The 20,165-nt window shown below is 51.3% G+C and overlaps 3 protein-coding genes across 6 annotated transcripts in view; 2 read left to right on the plus strand and 1 right to left on the minus strand.

The window, feature by feature from the left end:
• The window catches only part of LOC119842466 (zinc finger protein 271-like), a 638,009-nt gene extending 621,916 nt beyond the window's left edge, over nt 1–16,093 (plus strand). For 3 of the 4 annotated variants that reach the window (XM_043496658.1, XM_043496657.1, XM_038370631.2), the window contains exon 5: nt 5,913–16,093. In XM_043496658.1, the coding sequence (XP_043352593.1) occupies nt 5,913–8,083 (2,171 nt within the window). In that variant the 3' untranslated portion in view covers nt 8,084–16,093. The remainder of the gene's footprint in view (nt 1–5,912) is intronic. The other variant, XM_043496659.1, reaches the window with a different exon arrangement.
• The window catches only part of LOC119843027 (zinc finger protein 850-like), a 765,636-nt gene that overhangs the window by 465,508 nt on the left and 279,963 nt on the right, over nt 1–20,165 (minus strand). The window lies entirely within an intron of this gene.
• Nucleotides 1–20,165, plus strand: part of LOC119842502 (zinc finger protein 251-like) — a 503,489-nt gene that overhangs the window by 13,333 nt on the left and 469,991 nt on the right. The window lies entirely within an intron of this gene.

Raw genomic sequence — 20,165 nt, forward strand, 5'->3', positions numbered from 1 at the left:
ACTCCAACTAAGGAATGCCAAGAATTATCGGGAAGAATGGGGAGCAGATCACATCAAAGCATATTATTTCTCGGTGCCCTTCCACTACGGATGGTCTCTTGAATCACTGGTCCCAACAATCAAGGTGACCTATCAATCATCTCCACATGATCCGGTGTGGGTTTTGGCCAGACCTAGAGGGTTTTAGCTGCTTCAGCATCTATAAAGTTGGCAGCAGTCCCGGAGTCTATCATCGCTAGCTATAGGGAGATCTACTGCGCCTGCCCCAAGACCTGCAATCTCAGTAGCAATTAGAAATGCGGAGGGGCACCATGGTTCCCAGGTGGGGCTCTACTAGAGGGTAGGGGTGGTTCTGGATCATGGAGTTTACACACCTCCGCCAGGCCTGGGCTGGTCCATTTCCCAAGTTATTCCGATCTGGGCAGGAGGCAAGGGTGTGTCCTGATTCCATCCCTCCCCCCATGTAAAAACAGAGGTTCAGCTGTTGTCGATGCACTCTCTCCTCTGGGATCAGATGTTGGCAACCTAGGTCAACCTACATGGGTTCAGGGCTCAGTTCTGCAGGCCTCGGTGTTGAGGGCAGGTGCGGGGTGTCGGGCCAACCCTCCTTTCCTCCTTCTGTTCACGCAGCCAAGAGTCAATGCACAGGGCAAGGTCAATAAAGGTGCCTAGGTGGATCAGTTTTTGACGCAGACTAGTTGGTCTTGACCCCATCATTGAGTCCCTAGTGGAACTGAACTTCTTCCATTCAACATCAGCCATGAGCCGTCGGAAATGGGAGGTGTAGGAGGTGGCCGGCTCCTAGCCCTGGCAAATCTTCTGGAGGGCAGGCTCTGCTGTGCAGATGCAGTGCCGGTCATCAAAGAGGGTCACGAAGGCTTGCAGGAAGGCGTCCCAGTCGGAGAGTGCAGGGTTGTTCCACACCAACAGTGGGGAAGCCCAATGGAGCGCTTTGCCAGAGAGCAGGCTGATGACTAGCCTCACCTTAGTCTGGTCTGTGGGTACACTCGGGGGCAGAACAGGAAGAGCAGCCTGCATTGGTCCAGAAATTCCCAGAATTTCTGACGATCCCCATCGAACCATTCGGGCAGTGGTACCGCAAGGCCTAGTTCAGGTGATGGGTGGTTTGTTCCGGCACAGAGTGTCACTGCTTCTCCCCATGAGTGCGCTAGCTGCTCTCCTAGGGTCTGTGCATTGAGGGCACGCTGCACAGCGTGGGTCTGTAGTGCGAGGTTCTCTGCCTGCAGATGGGTGACTTGATCCTCAGGTCCCAGGCCACTGGGGGGAGCAGCTGGTTGGAGGGTGGCCAACCCCTTCCATCATCTGTGGAGGGATTGGATGGATCAGGGGAAGAGGCAAAGATAGTCTGAGCATACTGTCATGACAGGGATGAGGGCAGTCAGGCCTATTGAACAGAGCAGCAGTCAGGCCAAATCAGCTACTGGAAAGTCAGGGTCGGAGATGGGCCACAGAGCGAACTGAGAGTCAGGCATCAGGAGGCAGGCAGGGCCAGGTTACCAGGAGATCGGGGTCAGGCATCAGCCATCCAATAGCAAAGTTGAGGACAAACCAGAGTCAGAAGCCGCAGTCTCTGGACTATCGCAGGCTGCGGCTGGAGCAGAGGCAGGCGGGTAGTCTATGCTGTAGCTCAGACAGCTCCCCTGCATGGCTTCCTGGTTTAAGTACTGGTATCAGCCAGTCAGCCATCATGCTGGGCAGTAGTCCTGCTGAGCCCAGCCTCACAGGCTCCTCCCATGGGAGCCCAGCCTAAGCCTCCCATGGCAATGCAGAGACATCAGTGTCCCAGAGCCCCCATGGTCCTTGTTCCAGCCCTGCAGATTACAACAGGATCATCTAGTCTGATTTCTTGGATAACACAGGCACAAAACAATTCTTTGAGCAGAGCTTTTAGAAAAACACCCAGTCTTGATTTTAAAATGGGCAGTGATGGAGAATCCGCCACGAACCCTTGGTAAGTAGTTCCAATGGTTAATTACCCTCACTGTTAAAAATTTATACCTGATTCCCAGTCTGAGTTTCTCTAGCTTCATCTTCCAGCCATTGGATCACGTTCTGCCTTTCTCTGCTAGATTGAAGAGCAAATTGTCAAATAGTTGTTCCCCATGTTGGTACGCCACAATTTACCTTAATCCAAATTAACTTTCAGTGGTAGACAAGCCCTTATTTTGGATTGAGAGGGGCTCGTTTTGGTTTAATTTAAACTGATTCTGAATCAATGAAAACTCCACTGGTCCAACCAAGAGGTTCGCACTGGTTTAACTAAATTGGTTTAAATTTGCACCTTAAATTAAATCTGTGGAACTTTCTCATCCCTAGTTTGCAGCTGGCCACCGAACCTTGTCAGTATGTGTGTTAAACATGGATCTGTTATAGCCATGTGGGGTAGATGGATCAGGTAGGGCACCGAGATCACAAGGGTCGAATGCCACAAACCAGCAAGTGTGAGGAAAGGGAGGAAAGACAAGGGGTCATCTAGGCAGAGAAGGAGCCAAAAGGGCTGGGAGTGAGAGACAGGGATCTGATCTGACACCACTGTCCCCACCGGGAGTGAAGGAGTGGATGGTGCAGCAGGGCATGGGTGTGATCTGGATTTCCCAGCCAGGAGGAGCCCCGCAGTTATGGATAAGAGACAAATTCAGTGCAGGGCAATTTAAGGAGTCGGGAGGGCGATTATGAGAAACTCGAGGGGGTAGGGGCTGGAGGGAGCGGGGAGTTTCAGGAGATTTGGGGGAGAAGGGTTCAGAAGGAGAGGGGGGTTTGGAGGGAGGGGCTACAGGCAAAGGGGGGATTTGGGCGGAGAGGGTATTAGAAGAAATTTGGGGAGGAGGCCAGAGGGAGAAGGGCGGTTGAGGATTTGGGTGGGAGGGGCCACAGGGAAAGGGGGGATTTGAGGAGATGTGTGGGGTATCAGGGGAGGGGCAGGGGAACAAGGGGAGATTTGAGGAGCTTTGGGGGGTATGAAGGTGGGGCAGGAGAATGGGGATTTGAGGAGATTTGGGGGATATGAGGGGAGCGGCGGGGGAACAAGGGGGGATTTAAGGAGATTTGGTAGGCATGAGGTGAGGGGAAAGGGAACAAGGAGGGATTTGAGGAGATTTCAGGGGGTATGAGGGGAGGGGCAGGGGAGCAAGGGGGGATTTGAGGAAAGTTAGTGGCTATGAGGGGAGGGGCAGGGGAACAAGGGGAAATTTGAAGAGAGTTGTGACGGGGGGGTCAGTGAGGCCAGGGAGGGGTGTGTGAGAGCTTTCTGAACTGAGGGGGAATTATCTTATTGATAACATTTATGTATTTAGAACTGGGAAGAAATGGACATTTCAGAGGCAGTAGAAGCATAGGGTTGATGGTGATAGGATTCAAGTACATTAATCAAATATTCAAATCAGTTAAATACATAATTTGCGTGGCATCTCCAGATGTCCTGACAGGCTTACTGGGTGCGTGCCAGGCAGTGCTGCAGGGCTGGGAGTCAGGAGCTCTGGGCTCTGATGCAGGGAGGGAAGTGTGAACTAGTGGGGAGAGAAGTGGCTACAGAGAGAATAGTGCAGCACATAGATTTGCATATCCATTCTAAAAGGCAGTGTGACTGAGGTCCGATCTACGTGGGCCACAGTCTGGATTACAGGGGTGCAAATTGCCGAGGTCACCAAAATGTTGTACTCTGCCGTATGCTGGTGTGAGCTAAAAGGTACCTAGTCTGCGTAAACGTTGTCCATTCTGAAACAGGATTACATCAGTGCATGCTGGGCACTTCTTAGTTTGCACCAGCAGGGTCTACATGGGGCAGTTAGAATGCAACATTTGGATGTGCTCTACAGTTCACATCCCCGTAGTCTGCACTGCAGTGCCGTGTAGACAGGCCCCGAGTCAGGGGAGCTGATGTATTAGAGACCTAGGTTCTGTTCCCAACTCTGCTAGAAGTGACCTTGTGCAAACTCAGCAATCATAGCTGTAAAATGAGGGGAACGATTATCTTCCCTCAGGTTAAGTTCAGGGGCACCGGAACAGGGGGGTTATGTGACCCCACCACCACTTTTAAAAGCCCTTTTAATAGCCCTCCCACCTTTTACTGGCCGTAAGGATGCAGAGAGGGGGAGAGGTTTTTGGGGGAAGAGGTAGTGCGGGGGAAGGGGCAACCCCCTCCATTGTTAGGAAGCTTCTGCCATCTCTGATTAAGGTTGTGAGCCCTTGATCAATAAGAGCTGTGAAGCACACCACAATATTAACAAGTTTCAGAGTGGTAGCTGTGTTAGTCTGTATCAGCAACAAAAACCGAGGAGTACTTGTGGCACCTTAGAGACAAACAAATTTATTTGGGCATAAACTTCCATGGGCTAAAACCCACTTCATCGGACGCATGCAGTGGAAAATACAGTGGGAAGATATATATACACAGAGAACATGAAAAAATGAGTGTTGCCATACCAATTGTAACGAGACCAATGGAGACTTGACCTCCTAGACTTCCAGCTCTTAGCCTGTGGCCCCGCTCCTTAGGCTCCTCTGTAAAGTATCTTCTCTCTCTGTGAGCTCTCCAGTGGTTCATTCCACCCCTCCTGGAAGCATGGCTAAGAGCTTTGTAGCAAATGGTTTTGGCGGCTTATTCTTTGTGCCGCATTTCTGTTTTGCCTGTGCTAAGCAAGGTGATGTTTGACAAACAGGGAGTTCCGGGGGTGCTCTGTCTCTCAGGAACCCCTGGACCAAATGACTCCAAATTTGTCATACTTCTACCCTCACCCCATATTAGGGTTGTCAGGTGCCCAGTTTTCGACTGGAAAGTCCAATCAAGAAAAGGAGACTTGGCAGTGTCTGGTCAGATGTACACCAACAGTCCGGTTACCATGGGACGGGAGGGCGGCGCTGGGTCATTAACCTGTGCCAACTCCTGCTCAGCTGGGACTGCCTCCTACCTGCAGGCAAGCTCCCTGTCAGGCTGCAGCAGCTGCTGTCCCAGCCCCAAAACAGAGGGAACCCAGCTGGGGGGGAGGGAGGTGGCGACAATCCAGCAAGCAACAAGGGAGAGAAGGAAGAGTTAGGGGCAGGGCCTTGGGGGATGAGGCGGAGAAGGGAGTGGGGCCACGAAGGAAGAGGTGGAGCATGGGTGGGGCCTTGTGGGGAAGGGGCGGGGCAGGGGCCTCAGGGGTCCAGTTACCAGCAATTAGAAAGGTGGCAACCATAGTTGGTATGCCAGTTTTCAAGCTGATCTCACTGTTAGTTTGGATTTCAGAGTGGTTTGATAATTAGTTTTAAATCAAAACCTTGTCACAACCATCCTTAACTGTGTGTCCGTCTCCCCCCCTCCCCTCCCAAATCGTTGCGTCACAGTGCCTTTTCTCACCACGACTTCAAGGCTACTTAGCCTGGAATCTCCACCTTTGCTTTAAACCATTGTGGAAAGTGGAAGGTTTGGTGCTCCGTGTGGCTCTGGCTAGGGGAATGGGGTGATATGAAGCAAGATGAGGGCAGGGGCTGGGTTGGGCAGTCCTGCAGGCCAGGAAAAGGTGAGTAGGGATTGGATACAGGACAGAGAAGTGGAGGGGCACCGTCCCAGCTCAAGGCAAGGAGAGATGGCTTTAAGTGAGAGTGAGCAGGCTGCTGTAGACAATTGAGGTGCAGAATAAACGAAAGCAGAATGGTGGTTCCCCCCATTCTACCACATGTCACCCAGGTCAGGATTGTCCCCAACAGCTGTTGGATCCTCCTGGCAGCCATCACTCACTTCCCACAACACCCGGGAGTAGTCCCCTCCCCCTGAGAGCTCAGAAGGGCTGGGAGTGGGGCAGATTCAGCTCCTGATTTTTCGATCTCCCCAGCAGCTCTCTGGGCTAATGCCTACCTTGGCCAATCTCCCTTCCCCCTCAGTGTAGGGACTGACTTGTGTCTGGGTTCTCCAGCAGGTGACGGGGCGCCAAGTGACAACGAGGAGGAGACCCCCCCTCAGGAAGGCTCTGAGAAGGCAGAGTCACCCGAGGCCTTGCCAGGAAAAACTGAGGGCCCCGATCAGGGTAAAGCCAGCGGGAGCCAGTGCCGGTCAGAAGGGCAGCCACCGCAGCAGAAGAGCCCCGCGCCGAGGAAGCAAGAGGGCAAAGCCACTCGCCGTGCTGGCCTCAAGAAGGGGAAAGAGTCCCCACTGTCGCAGCAGCGGGGGGCAGGCGTCTGCACTGAGTGTGGGAAGGACTATGGTTGCGGGCGAGCAGCGCAGCGGGTGCAGACGCCGGAGAAGCCGCACCAGTGTGGGGAATGTGGGCGCTGCTTCCGCCAGCGCTCCATTCTGGCCAAGCACCAGAAGATCCACACGGGAGAGAAGCCCTACCGCTGCGATGACTGTGGCAAGTGCTTTAGCCGCGGCTCCAACCTGACACAGCACCAGCGTATCCACACCGGTGAGCGCCCCTTCCACTGTGGTGACTGCGGCAAGAGCTTCATCCAGAAGTCGGACCTGGAGCGGCACCAACGTGTCCACACTGGCGAGCGCCCTTACCAGTGTGGCCAGTGCGGCAAGTGCTTCAGTGTCAGCTCCCACCTGGACCGACACCGGCGCACCCACCTGGGGGAACAGCGCCGCCACCATGCCTGTGGAGGAGGCAAGGGCTGCAGCGGCAGCCCAGCGGCCCGTCACCGGGCCTGCCAGGCCGAAGAGGAGGAGGAGGTGGCAGTGACTGCCCACCAATGTCCCGAGTGTGGGAAGTGCTTTGCCCAGCGGGCCTCCCTCTCCAAGCACCGCAAGACCCACAGCGGCGAGCGGCCCTACCAGTGCGGTGACTGCGGCAAGCGTTTCAGCCGCAGCTCCAACCTGACCCAGCACCAGCGCATACACACCGGTGAGCGCCCCTTCCAATGTGGTGACTGCGGTAAGCGCTTCATCCAACGCTCCGACCTGGAGCGGCACCAGCGTGTCCACACCGGCGAGCGGCCCTACACCTGCCCTGACTGCGGCAAGAGTTTCAGCGTCAGCTCCCACCTGGACCGGCACCAGAAGATCCATGCTGCTGAGCAGGCCTCCTACCGTTGCCCCGAGCACCTCAAGGGCTTCCTGGCTGCTCACCAGCATGGCAAACTCTTCAAGTGCTCCGACTGCGGGCGCTGTTTTGGCCAGAGCGCGGCGCTGATCAAGCACCAGCGGGTGCATGCTGGCGAGAGGCCCCACCAGTGCACGGACTGTGGGAAGAGCTATGTGGCTGGCAGTGCCAGTCCCAAGGGCCAGGTGGCGGCCGGAGGGAAGCCCCACAAATGCACTGACTGCGGGAAGAGCTTGGGTGGCATCTCACCTCCCATGCTGCACCCAAGGCTGCGTGCCCAGCAGTGCATGGACTGCGGGAAGAGCCTGGCGGCGGGGAAGCTCCCGCCACCACCGGCGGAGAAGCCATTCAAGTGCACGGACTGTGGGAAGGGCTTTGGGCAGCGCTCGGCCCTGGTGAAACACCAGCGGATCCACACGGGCGAGAAGCCCTACGCCTGCCCCGACTGTGGGAAGGGCTTCATCCAGAAGTCGGACCTGACCATTCACCGGCGCATGCACACCGGAGAGAAGCCCTACCGCTGTCCCGAATGCGGGAAGTGCTTCAGCGTCAGCTCCAACCTCATCACCCACCAACGCACCCACCTGGGCGAAAAGCCCTACCAGTGCTCCGAGTGTGGCAAGAGCTTCATCCAGCGCTCAGAGCTCACCATCCACCAACGCGTGCACACCGGCGAGAAGCCCTACAAGTGCCCCGAGTGTGGGAAGTGTTTCAGCCGCAGCTCCCACCTCAACCGGCACCAGCGCACCCATGGCGGCGACAAGCCTTCACTGCTCTTCGCCTCCAAGAACTCTGCCGCTACCAGCAACCCCCTGCAGGCCTCCTCTGCCTTCTCCTCTGCCTCCTTCTCATCCCCACTGGGCACCTCCTCTGCCCCCCTCCCCGCCCTGCCCTCTTTCCCTTCCTCCCCCATCTCCATCCCTGCCCTCTCCAATAACCCGCTGGATCTGCCCTGGGCCCTGTCCTTCCCGTCCCGCGCCTTCCCCCACCCTTCCTTCCCCTCGCCTGCTCCGCCCGGGGCCCCGGCCCCGTCACTGATAAACTAACTGCCCCCTGCAGCCTCTCTGTTGCCCCTCGCTCCCCCTAATTCTTGCCTGCGTCCCTCCTTACTCCCCATGAATCTTGCCTCTCTCCCTCCAATCTCCCACCTGGCACCTCATAATCTCAACTCTCCCTCTCCTGGTACCCCATGAATCTTGCCTTTCTCTCCAACTCCCCCATTGTCCCCACTGCTGTTCCCTCCCCCATTCCCACCACCACTGCCAACTCTCTTGCAGTTTCATGGTGAGTCTCATGATATTTGGCATTTTCCCTAAAGCCCCAGCTCCTAGAGCAGGGGATTTTCATGAGAATTTCAGTTTAGAAAATTTCTCGTCCTCCTGGTTGCAGAGAAAAGCAGGAAAACGTGATCCCTGGCGGCTCGGACACCAGAAGGCAAATAATCTCAACGCTGAATTTAGTATTTTTAAGCCAACTTCCTGATGGTTTTGGGGCCTGGCTCCTGCTTTTTGAAGCTGTGGGGCTGGTGATGCTGCAATGGGGCCATGGCTATGAAGCTGGTCTTGTCTTTCTCCTTTCTCCAGTCCTTCTCTTCCTTCAGCATTCACGCCATCCACCTCCTCTCCCCTTACCATCCCTTTGACCTTTCCCTTGGACTGGCTCCTCCCCTTCTCCCTTCCCATGTCCCCAATGCCTGTACCAGTGGCTCCTCCGATTCTGCCGCACAATATCCTCATTCAGCCCTGCAGCGCTGGACCAGATCCCTTCCCTGGCTCGTCACCAGCTTTGGCCCCACTCTGGACAAGGCGGTTGCTGAGCCCTCTCCATCTCTGATCCTCTCCATCTTCACTCCATGTGATCCTCACAAGGATCATGGTGCTGTCGTAAAAGGACTCTTAGGAGGCCCAGGCCAGAATGGAAAGGCAGATAGGCCAAGACTGGAAGCATCCTGTGCTGAGAGCAGCAGCAAAGTCCCATGCTCCTCCGGTGAGTGGAACGAACAATTCAATCCCTACCCTGCAGAGGTTCAAGTGTCCAGAGACACAACAGCCTAGCAAGCCGAGCCGTTGACTGCATGGGCTACTGGAGTGCTGGCATCTCCATACTTGTAGACTAAGCATAGGTTGGCGGGGAAAGGTTAAGGTTAGAGCTGGTCAACATTTGTCACATTTTGATGAAAAATTATGTTGACCTTTTGAATTTTGATGAAAAAGAAAAGAGAAGAAATTAATTTTCCAACATTGATTGTGAATTCCTCTCCCCCCCCCTTTTTTTTTCTTTTTGAACATCTCTAGAACATGGCCAACATTGTCTGGAATTTCAAAACTTCTGTGCAAATTTTAGAATTTTGAAAACTGGACCTGAAATTTTTATTTTTATTATTTTTTTTGCTTCCCCTCCCCTTCCACCCTGTTTTTCGACTGCCTCTAGTTAGGATCATCACTGAAAAGCTAGGTAACAGTTATCACTCAAAGTAATTTCATTTGGCTTGTCCCATATTTCTGCTTCCATGTTGGATCAATTACTATCTCTAACTGCTCTTGTGACTCTGTTTTCCAAGTCTGTTTCGATTTTCCTTTTTTTAAATTTTTGTAACCTTGTAAATAGCCCGGTGATAGTTTTAGACTCTGTAAATATTTTTAAAAAATCTATTTTCCTGTTACTCATAGAGGAGAAAGCTGTGTTTTAAACACCTGCTGTACTGTAATGAAGAAGGGAGGATTGATCTGGACTTAGCCACCCTCCGAGCACACTACTTGACACCCAAAGAGAGATTCCCCTTCAGCCCTGGACCATTTAAGAGACTAAAGAGTCAGTGTGGTAACATTAAATACTTCAGACTACTTAAATCCACATTTAGGCTGGTGTATCCAACCATCAAGTGTCCAGCATATCCTGAATCACCCTTGCATTTTGCAACTGCTGTCACGTATTCCCACATCCCAGCTGGAATTTCATGCGTCTCCCCACCCCCAAGTGTTTGCCTTCAGCTCCCTCTTTCTGCCACACGTGAGCAGTCAAGGCGCCTCCCTGGCTTGCCTTTCGCTACCCCCTGGCGCTGGATCCCAGCAGGGAAGGAACGCATGGGAAAAGCAGAAGGCAGCAGCAGTGGGCCCAGCTGGCAGGGATGGAATATGAGGGGATTCAGTACAAGACACATGATCCCCTAGTTGCCTCCCAGACAGCAGCCCTGATACTCCAGGATCCATTCCCTCCAGCATTTTCAGCACACTTCAGACAGGACCGAGACACTCTCTCCAGCACTCAACAATCCACCCTACTCCCTGCAGCTTGCTGCACAAACCTTGGCCTTATGTCCTGCCCCATCATTGCTGGGGGCAGCGCAGTGTTAGAAGATAACATAAGAACAGCCATATTGGGTCAGACCAATGGTCCATCTAGCCCAGTATCCTGTCTTCCAACAGTGGCCAATGCCAGGTGCCCCAGAGGGAATGAACAGATAATCATCAAGTGATTCATTCCGTCACCCATTCCCAGCTCCTGGCAAACAGAGGCTAGGGACACCATCCTGGCTAATAGCCATTGATGGAGCTATCCTCCATGAATTTATTCTTTTTTGAACCCTGCTATAGTCTTGGCCTTCACAACATCCTCTGGCAAAGAGTTCCACAGGTTGACTGTGCATTGTGTGAAGAAATACTTCCTTTTGTTTGTTTTAAACCTGCTACCTATTAATTTCATTTGGTGACCCCTAGTTCTTGTGTTATGAGAAGAAGTAAATAACACTTCCTTAGTTACTTTCTTCACACCAGTCATGATTTTATAGACCTCTATCATATCCCCCCTTAGTTATCTTTTTTTTCCAAGCTGAAAAGTCCCAATCTTATTTCTCTTCATACGGCAGCCGTTCCATACCCTTATTCATTTTTGTCGCCCTTTTCTGAACCTTTTCCAATTCCAGTATATCTTTTCTGAGATGAGGCGACCACATCTGCATGCAGTATTCAAGATGTGGGCATAGCATGGATTTATAAAGAGGCAATATGATATTTTCTGTCTTATTATCAATCCCTGTCTTAATGATTTCCAACATTCTGTTCACCAGAACCTGCAGTTTATGATGACATGCAAAGTGGTTGTAAGTATGCAGATTAACTCATTAAATCATTAGAGAACCAAGGTGGGTGAGGTAATATCTTTTATTGGACCAACTTCCGTTGGTGAGATAGACATGCTTATAAGCTACAGAGAGCTCTTCTTCAGATCTGGGAAACTTAGCCCTGGTCTACACTGCAGAATTACTTGATATAACTACATCACTCAGGGGTGTGACTGATCCACACCCCTCAGTGACATAGTTATACTGGCCAGACAATCTCTATGCTCTCAAATGAACTCACACAGAAAAATGATAAAAGACAAAAACTCTATCACCAGTGAACACTTGCCACAAAGTGATCCCCCCCATATCTGACCTCTCAGTCCTCATCCTCAAAGGAAACCTGCTGAATACCTTCAAAACATGAGCCTGGGAGTTTAAATTCATAACTTTGCTAGACACTTAAAATCATGGTCTTAATAAAGACACTGGATTTATGGCTTATTATATTCATGTAACCCACTAACCCCCTTTTTGTTCTGTGACTACAAGGGTGTTAGTCACATTTTGCCTTGAATGGTCCCTTAGAATAATGGCTAACAACTTATGCTAAACTATCTGTTCAATCTTATATTTAGCTGTGACGCTCTGAGCCCTGGTCTACACCACAGAATTACTTCAGTATAACTATGTCACTCAAGGGTGGTGTTATACTGACCTAAATGCCAATGTAGACAGTGCTATGTTGACAGGAGAGCTGTCACTGGTTGACTATGCCACTGGGAGAGCTCTCTTGTCAGCATAGAGTGTCTTCATTGAAGCACTGCAGCTGCGCCGATGCAGAATTTTAAGTGTAGACTTCCCCTGAGTACCTTTCCCAGTCCTGAAGGAGAGCTCCATGGGGCTCGAAAGCTTGTCTCTCTCCCCAGCAGAAGTTTGTCCAATAAAAGGTATTACCTCACCCACCTTGTCTTTCTAACGTCCTGGGACCAACACGGCTACAACAACACTGCATACGTCATTACATCTTTGGAAAACTCCAGCCTAAATGAGTGGCCTAATTTTTCAGAGGTGCTGTGCTCCTGGCCCATGACTGGGGCCCCAGGCATTACACCCATGATAGTAATAAATGAAAAACTGCTGCTTCTCCTTGACACTGATAGTCTTTATGGCTGCCCAGTGCCCCTGAGAACCAGGCAGCTTTCATTTAGATGCCTTCATATGGCTGTAGGGGCCAAATCCTCAGCTAGTGTACATTAGTGTTGTCATTGACCTGAAAGCAGTGAAAAACTCCAACTGAGAAGTCTATTCTATTCTAGTAAAGAAGTGTTTTACCCACGAAAGCTTATACCCAAATAAATCTGTTAGTCTTTAAGGTGCCACCGGACTCCTCGTTGTTTTTGTGGGTACAGACTAACGCGGCTACCTCTCTGCTACTATTCTACTCTAGTGGTTTTTATATCACGTTCATCACAGTAGCATCTGAGTGCCTTTCAGTAGTGCATGAAACATCTGTCTAATATCTAACAGTTTAGGCACCGAGGTCTAAGAATTTGGGCCTACATATGTTTTTAAACCTCCCATAAAAAGACCCAGAAAATTGTACTGTACAGCTGACTAAAGAACCAGGCTTCATTTGGACTCTTGTATTGTCTTGGGATGATCCTAGCTTTTTGGTGGGTCATAAAAGAGAAGGAAAATGAGATTTGGAATCCCCAAGCACTTTCAAATTTGGGTTTTGGCTTGAGTGTCTGTTTCTGACAGAGTGGGGTTTGGCGCTTCAGTGTACAAACACCCCACAGCCCAGTGAAAAAAACAATCCTCCCATGGAGTCTATGAATGGTTTTTGCATCATCAGAATGGGAAACTTGGAACCGGAATGCAACTGCCAGCTGATCCAGAGTTCTGTTGGAATATTCAGAGCTACTTGGTCCAGGAAGTTCCTTGTTCTTAAAGAAACAGACACTTGAAGTGAAAGAAGAAAACTTTTGTCGTTTTTGGTTTGAAGTTTGATTTCATGCATATGGTGAGGAACCATAAAATCAATTGATCTGATTAAGTGACAAACATTAAACTTAGATGTTAAATTATTTACAACCTTTAATTTTGTGCTAGCACCTTAGGTGCCACAATGACAGGATGCTTTGAAGACAGACACTTAGATAGACCTGTTAAATAGAAAGACAGGTGGAAAGACATGGGATATCAAGAAAGAACTGCATCAGGAGAGGTATAGCCTACATAACAGAGGCCTTTGTGCAACCTGAGACTCAACCTCCTGTGTGAACTAGAAGATCAAAAGATTCAGACTCGTGATCTTGTTCATCAATAAGGATGGGGTGTTTTTTGGTGGGAGACCAGTGTGTGGTATTGCAGCTGGAACTGGAAATGTTACACATGGAGTGGAACCTTTGACAACCACAATGCCAGGAGTATCAATGCCAGGAGGAACATTACATTGACAAGGAGCAAGATCTCGAGGGATGGCATTGTCAGGAAGAGACACAGGACTGTCACAGTCATGAGCAGAGAGACTGTTCCAGCAGCTGTTGGTCTTTCACCTGAGGGTGATGGTGACAGATGAAGAATAACCTCCACAGCTTAAACAGTTATTCTGTAAACGCACTGCTGATGGATGCCTGATCTGGGGTGGGTTTGTTATATGCCTTCAAGAAAGTTTGTGAACGGTGCACATTGAAAGAAGAAACAGGAGTTTTTCACCTGTCACTGGTATTTCTGGGGAAGCACGTAAGGCTGATGCTAGAATGAGCTCTTGTGCTAAAAAATGAAAGCTGTTCTGCTGGTGATGGAAGCATAGTGCAGATGCTTCTGCCTGCTCAGTAAAGGGGCTGGTACAAATCGTATGCAGGGTTTCCGTGCCAGTGACTTTGAGAGACCGTCAGAGGTGTCTTCCTAGAAAAACTGAGATGTATATCTTCGTGGACAGTTTGAGGGCATGTCACAGGGATCTGAGAGTCTGAAAGCTGAACCCAGTCAGAAAGCCCGATGGACTGGTAGATCGGTACCGTATCTGCCAAGGGCTCCATGGCACTGTCAGTCCTTGGAAACGCCAGCCAGTTTGCCTGCTGGTGCTTCCCTTTGGAATGATAAATGCTCCAGCGGCGTTTCAAAGGATGGCCAACAAAGAGTCACCAGGGCTGAATGGGAATACATTGTCTGCAGTTAGAGGTGTGAGGTGTGCCCAAACCGTGGACCAACTCTGTCTACGAGGCCACTACCTACAGCAGCAGACCTGTTGCTGGGGTGCTAAAGTGGGCAGGGTGGGGGTGCTAAAGTAGTGAGCCTGCTAGAGGGGGGGTACCAAAGACTAGCCCACTATAAAGAAGGCTTTTTGGGAGCAGGGGGGTTACTGCTGCAGTACCATTGGGAGCACCATACACAGAACAGCATGCGCTGAACAGCATCCAGCTGAAGGAGACAGAAGGCTGTACTGAGAATGTCACTGGAAACGTAATGGGGTGTTTTCTGAAATGATTCCCTGAGTCTGCTCTCGCTGAAATCAATGGCAAAACTAGGCAGCTCTGTCCAACACCACGTGCCTCTGAAAAACCCAGCCCCTAAGGCCACGTCCTAAAGGGTCAACCCCCCCTAGGCTTGGGTACTGCGGCCAACTGTCTTATACACCATAGGAGAAAGGATATGGCAGAAATAGAGATGTGATGCAGAAGAGCAAAGAAAAATATCAGGGTCTTGGATAGATTTATAAAGGTCAGGACTTAGTGTAGAGCTGAGGTAGAATGATGGAGGAAATGAACGGTACAGCGGGGTACTTCCCTTCATGCAATTCCCATAACACAACTACCATAGGGGGCACATGGTGGAATTGAAAAAGCCACCTATTTAAAGATGATAAAAGAAAAAAAGTAGTTGTACCCAATGTGTAATTAACCTATGGAACTCATTCCATTAGATACTACTCTGCCCATTGCCACAGTAATAAGTGTTTCATAAAAACTTTAGTTGTGAATGGGCTACATTTTCCAAAGTGGTTTAAGATGCCTTTGAAAGTGGCTTGGTTTTCGGAAAGGTGCTGAGCCCCCACTCTGAAAAGCAGTCCCCAGAAAGGGTCTCAAGTCATGCTTCCAAAAATGGAGGCAACCAAAATCAATAGTCACTTCAGAAAAATCAGGCCTGCTGCAGGTAACGAACTCTGCCATTCCACAACCAAAGCGAAAAATGCGGGCATGTTATAAACGCTCCTGCTATTGGGCACGAGCCAGTCACTGGCTGATGGAGGTGAGGAACAAAATTCCCCCTGGGGCAGGAAATTGTATAAATGCACCTTTGTCTAAAGCAGCTGACGCTGGCCGCTGTAAGAGACAGGATATGGAGCTACATGGAGCCCTGATCCAGTGTAGCAGTTCCTCCATTCCGAGGGCATGAGCAGGTTTTAACTCACTAAAGTGAATGGCAGAGATTGTGACACCTCTGTAGGCTGCATTACTGGAATACTGCGTCCAGACCAAAAAACTCCTGTTCCCTAGTTAAACCTTTTCAGCAGACCTAGTGTCAGGGTCCTTGTAGCATTGCTATTCCAAGATAATACAATGACTTTGCACACCAATGAGTTGCCGTGAAAATGGGACTGAATGATGCTAAACATAGGGTTGCCAACACTCACAATTTTAGCATGAGTCTCATGACATGTGGTGTTTTCCTTTAAGCCCCAGCTCCTGGAGACGTGATTAGGAGTGAATCTGACCTTTCATTTAAAACACTTTCTAGTCTTCGTGGTTGAAGAGAAAAACTTGAAAATGGGACCCGAGTATGAACCTAAAGGCTCCGAAACAGGAAAGTGAATAAAAATCCCTAAATTGATTTTTTTTTAAAAAAAAAAAAGAACCTCTTGATTTTTTAAAATCAGTCTGATGATTTTTGGAGCTTGACTCTTGAATTTTTTAACATCTTGGGATTGGCAGCGCTGTAAATGTGTCCTGGGGCCATAGGAAATCTAAGCCAGTGGGGCCATGGAAAGGAAAAGGGAGGGATGAAAATGGATGGGTGGTTGACAAAGATTTTTGGCCACATGCACTGCCAAAGAAATGCATTCTGCCTGTTCTCTTAACGGGAACAAAGAGGCAGCTGAAGTGCGGTTCTAACTTGGGAAAGTGACTGCAAAATTGTATCAGATTTATCATCTCTCAGTGACTCCTCAGTGGAGAAGTTGAAAGATCCTGCTTTTAAATGCCAGCCCCTCAAACTCAGCCTGGGAGCTGAGCTCTTTCTGAATCGTCAACACTGACACTTAGTCTGCAACTGGACTCAGCTCTGGAGACAACGCACGAGCCAGATGAGAAGCCAGGGAGAGGGATGGTCTGATCTGGAGGGGACTGAGCACAGGGCTGGGCTGGGGAAGCCCTGAGTTCCAATCCTCATTCTGCCAGAAATCTCTGTCTGGGATGGGGTTAGTCATTGTTGCTGCCTTGTGCCTCAGTTTCTCCATCTGTAAAATAGGGAGGGCAGGGGGATAACAGTGCTTCCCACCCACCTTGCATTGGCACTGTGAGGGTGAATTGTGTAACTCTGCCCCACACTTTGAGCCCATAATTCGCTATATCCCTTCTGAGTCATGTTATCCGGAGTATAAAGTAGGGAAAACTTATTCACTTGCTCCAGAAAAGACATACAGGGGGAATAGGTTGATGCAGGAAGAAGAGTCCTGTTTAAACTCTATCTAACCCTTTTCTCATTGTAGCATCTCACACACCCCTGTGAGGTAGGCAAAGACTAACATGCCCATTTACAGTTGGGGAATAGAGGCACAGAGATGCTATAGGGCAGACCACACTACATACATCACTCTAGCTATCCCAGCTGAGTCCCCACCTCCCTGTTTTCCCAGTATAGTTAAACCACCTCCTCGAATGACATAAAGTATGCCAGCAGAAGGGCTCACTGGCCAGGGTAAGCTTTGGCTAGGTGTGGGTTTTGCCGGCACAGCTCTGGAGACACGATTTTGTCTGACTCCCAATTGACAAAGCTTTGCTGAAAAAACACAGGGCTTGTCTACACTGCGACGTTGTCAACAAAACTTTTGTCTTTCATGGGTACTTAAAAAAGCCCCCCCGCGAAAGACAAAAGTTTTGCCGATGCAAGTGTTAGTGTGAGCGCTCTCCTGCCGACAAAGCTACTGCCGCTCGCAGGGCTGGAAGTATTTTGTTGGCAAAAGTGCTAGCAAAATACCGATACAGAGTGTTCACACATGCTGACTTTTAGCGACAAGGCTGTGTCGACACAGCCTTATTGCTAAAAGCTGCACCGTGTAGACAAGCCCTTGGTAGCATAGACCTGGCCTAAGTGATTTTCCCAAGGTCACACAGAAAGGCGGTGGCAGAGAAGGGACCTGAACCAAGAGCTGGGGAGTCCCAAACCAGTGATCTAACCACTGGGCCATCCTTGCCCCCTGAAAAGCTGCTCTTGAGAGCAATACTGCACTTGGTGGTTCAGCATCTTTGCTGAAGGCCGAAGGACTGGCCCAGCATAGGGTTTGTCTGCGGGGAAGGAGAAATGACTAGCGTAGCTTTAGCGCAATAACTATTGTATGATAGCTCTTCTAGAATAACACTTCAGTGTGGACACACTATTGGGAAATAAAAAGTGACTTTACTCTGGAGTCAGCATTCCATGTAATTATTCCAAAATAAAAACACCTTTATTTTGGACAAGAGTGTCCACCTGGGGGAGTTAGGATGGAATAGCTAAACTAGACCAGAGTGGAATAGCCATGTCAGGAAATCTCTCCCATGTTGACAAGTCCTCAATACCTGCCCTAAATGCTCTCACATGTCCCTCCTGGACAGCGGAGGTGGGACAGGTTGCGTATTTGCCTGGGTGAGGGATGATGGGAACGTCCAATCTCCAGGACGAAGATCCTAGATGCGGAGCTGGTTGATGGTTATAGAAGCAAACAAGTTTCATTTTGATAGTCCTGTATTTTACTTGTGTGTCGGCGCTTCGGAGTGTTTTTATGAGTGTTGCTGTTTGTTTTCTGAGCCTGTTTTCATTTTGCTGTGCTTTTGAACCCTCTGAAAATAGCCCAGGCAGTAGCGTTAGAGCCTGTAAATAAATAAACTCAACCTTTTTATCTGTTTGTCCCCAACCTTGTGGAGGCTGCTTTATTGGAACTCCTTGTTGCCGTGTGCTGAAGAAGAGAGCAGAGCTAAAGGAGACATCCTTGAGCCCTGGAGAAGCTAAGCCAGTGCCTGGTCTATTCGGGGTTGGCTACACTAGGGGAATTTGCACTGGTGTGACTATAGCAATGCACTGGGGAGCTCGCTGGTGCAATGAGAACTGCTCTCTGTCTATTGAAAATATGGGTCTAAGTGATAATCAGTGACAGAGAAACCTAGGCTTCTACATCTCATTCCCCCACCTCTATTAACTATCTCACATTCCTCCCCCCCCACCCCATCCCAGTGATAGAACCCAGGAGTCCTGGCTCCCAACCCCCCCGCTCTACCCCACTAGATGCCATTCCCCTCCCCCAGAGCCAGGAACACAACCTAGGAGTCCTGACTCCCAGACCCCCACCTCTAACCCACTAGACCCACTCCTCCCTCCAAGCAAGGGATAGAACCCAGGAGTCATGGCTCCCCTGCTCTATTCACTAGACCCCACTCCCCTCCCAAAGTGGGGACTAGAGCCCTAGTTCCCAGGGAGCACAGCCACCCTGCCCTGCCCGCAGCCAGCCCCTGCCTCCAGCCAGCCCCACACCCCCTGCCATGCCCGCAGCTAGCCCCTGTCTCCAGCTACCCTCTGCACCCGCTGCGTACAGTCAGCCCCTGCCGCATCCCCTGCCCTGCCCGCAGTCAGCGTTAAGTGTGTCTCTCTTAACCACACTGCATCCCTGCACAGCAAGTTATCTTGATTAAATTGGCCTCATTAGCACTGCAAAAGTGATTCCCCCCCCTTCTTGTCAACTGTTGAGAATAGCCCACTTCCACCTTAATTGAATTGGCTTGTTAGCACTGACACCCCACTTGGTAAGGCAATTCCCCTCTTTTCAGATTCTGTGTATTTATATCGCCCTACTGTATTTTCCACTCCATCCATCTGATGAAGTGGGTTTTAGCCAGTGGTGAGCTGGAGCTGGTTCGCACCGCTTCGCGCAAACCGTTTGTTAAATTTTGAAGCCGTTTTAGAACCGGTTGTTAAACCGCTTCCCTGCAGGGGGCGCTTTGATGGGCTCCGTCTGGGAAGTGATGTAATTCCTCCTCTGGCCGCCGGAGGCGCTGCGCTGCGGAAGCCATGTGGGTTGCCGCCTGGCCCTGGGCACGAGACCTGTTGATGCTCCCCCAACGCCTGACTCTGGGGCTCCCACTGCTGCCTGGTGGGTCCCCGGCTGCGTCCTGCTGCTCCGAGCCGCTCTCCCCATGAGCACCCACCACCCTGCCCACAGCCAGCCCCTATTTCCAGCCCCCCTCTGCATCATGCACCCACCCACAGCCAGCCCCTGCAGCACCCCCTGCCCTGTATCCAGCCAACCCCTGCCGCAAACACACACCCCGCCCTGCCTGCAGCCACCCTCTGCACCCCCTGCCCACAGCCAGTCCCTGCTGCACCCCCTGCCCTGCCCTGCCCTGCCCGCAGCAAGCCCCTGCCCCCAGCCACCCTCTGCAGCCCCTGCCCATAGCCAGCTCCTGCTGCACCCCCTGCCCTGTATCCAGCCAACCCCTGCCGCACAGCCACGCTGCCCTGCCCGCAGCCAGCCCCTGCCTCCAGCCAGCCCCACACCCCCTGCCATGCTCGCAGCTAGCCCGTCTCCAGCCACCCTCTGCACCCGCTGCGTACAGTCAGCCCCTGCCGCACCCCCTGCCCTGCCCGCAGTCAGCCCCTGCCTCCAGCCACCCCTGCACCCCCTGCCCAGCCAGCAGCCAGACCCTGCCACACCCGCTGCCCTGCCCGCAGCCAGCCCATGCCCTGCCCGCAACCATCCCTGCACCCTCTACCCAGTCAGCAGCCAGAGCCTGCCGCACCCCATGCCCTGCCCGCAGCCAGCCCCTGCCTCCAGCCAGCCCCGCACCCCCTGCCCTGCCCGCAGCCAGCCC

The sequence above is a fragment of the Dermochelys coriacea genome, chromosome 14 (genome assembly GCF_009764565.3).
Source record: "Dermochelys coriacea isolate rDerCor1 chromosome 14, rDerCor1.pri.v4, whole genome shotgun sequence".
In the NCBI taxonomy this organism is placed as follows: domain Eukaryota; kingdom Metazoa; phylum Chordata; order Testudines; family Dermochelyidae; genus Dermochelys; species Dermochelys coriacea.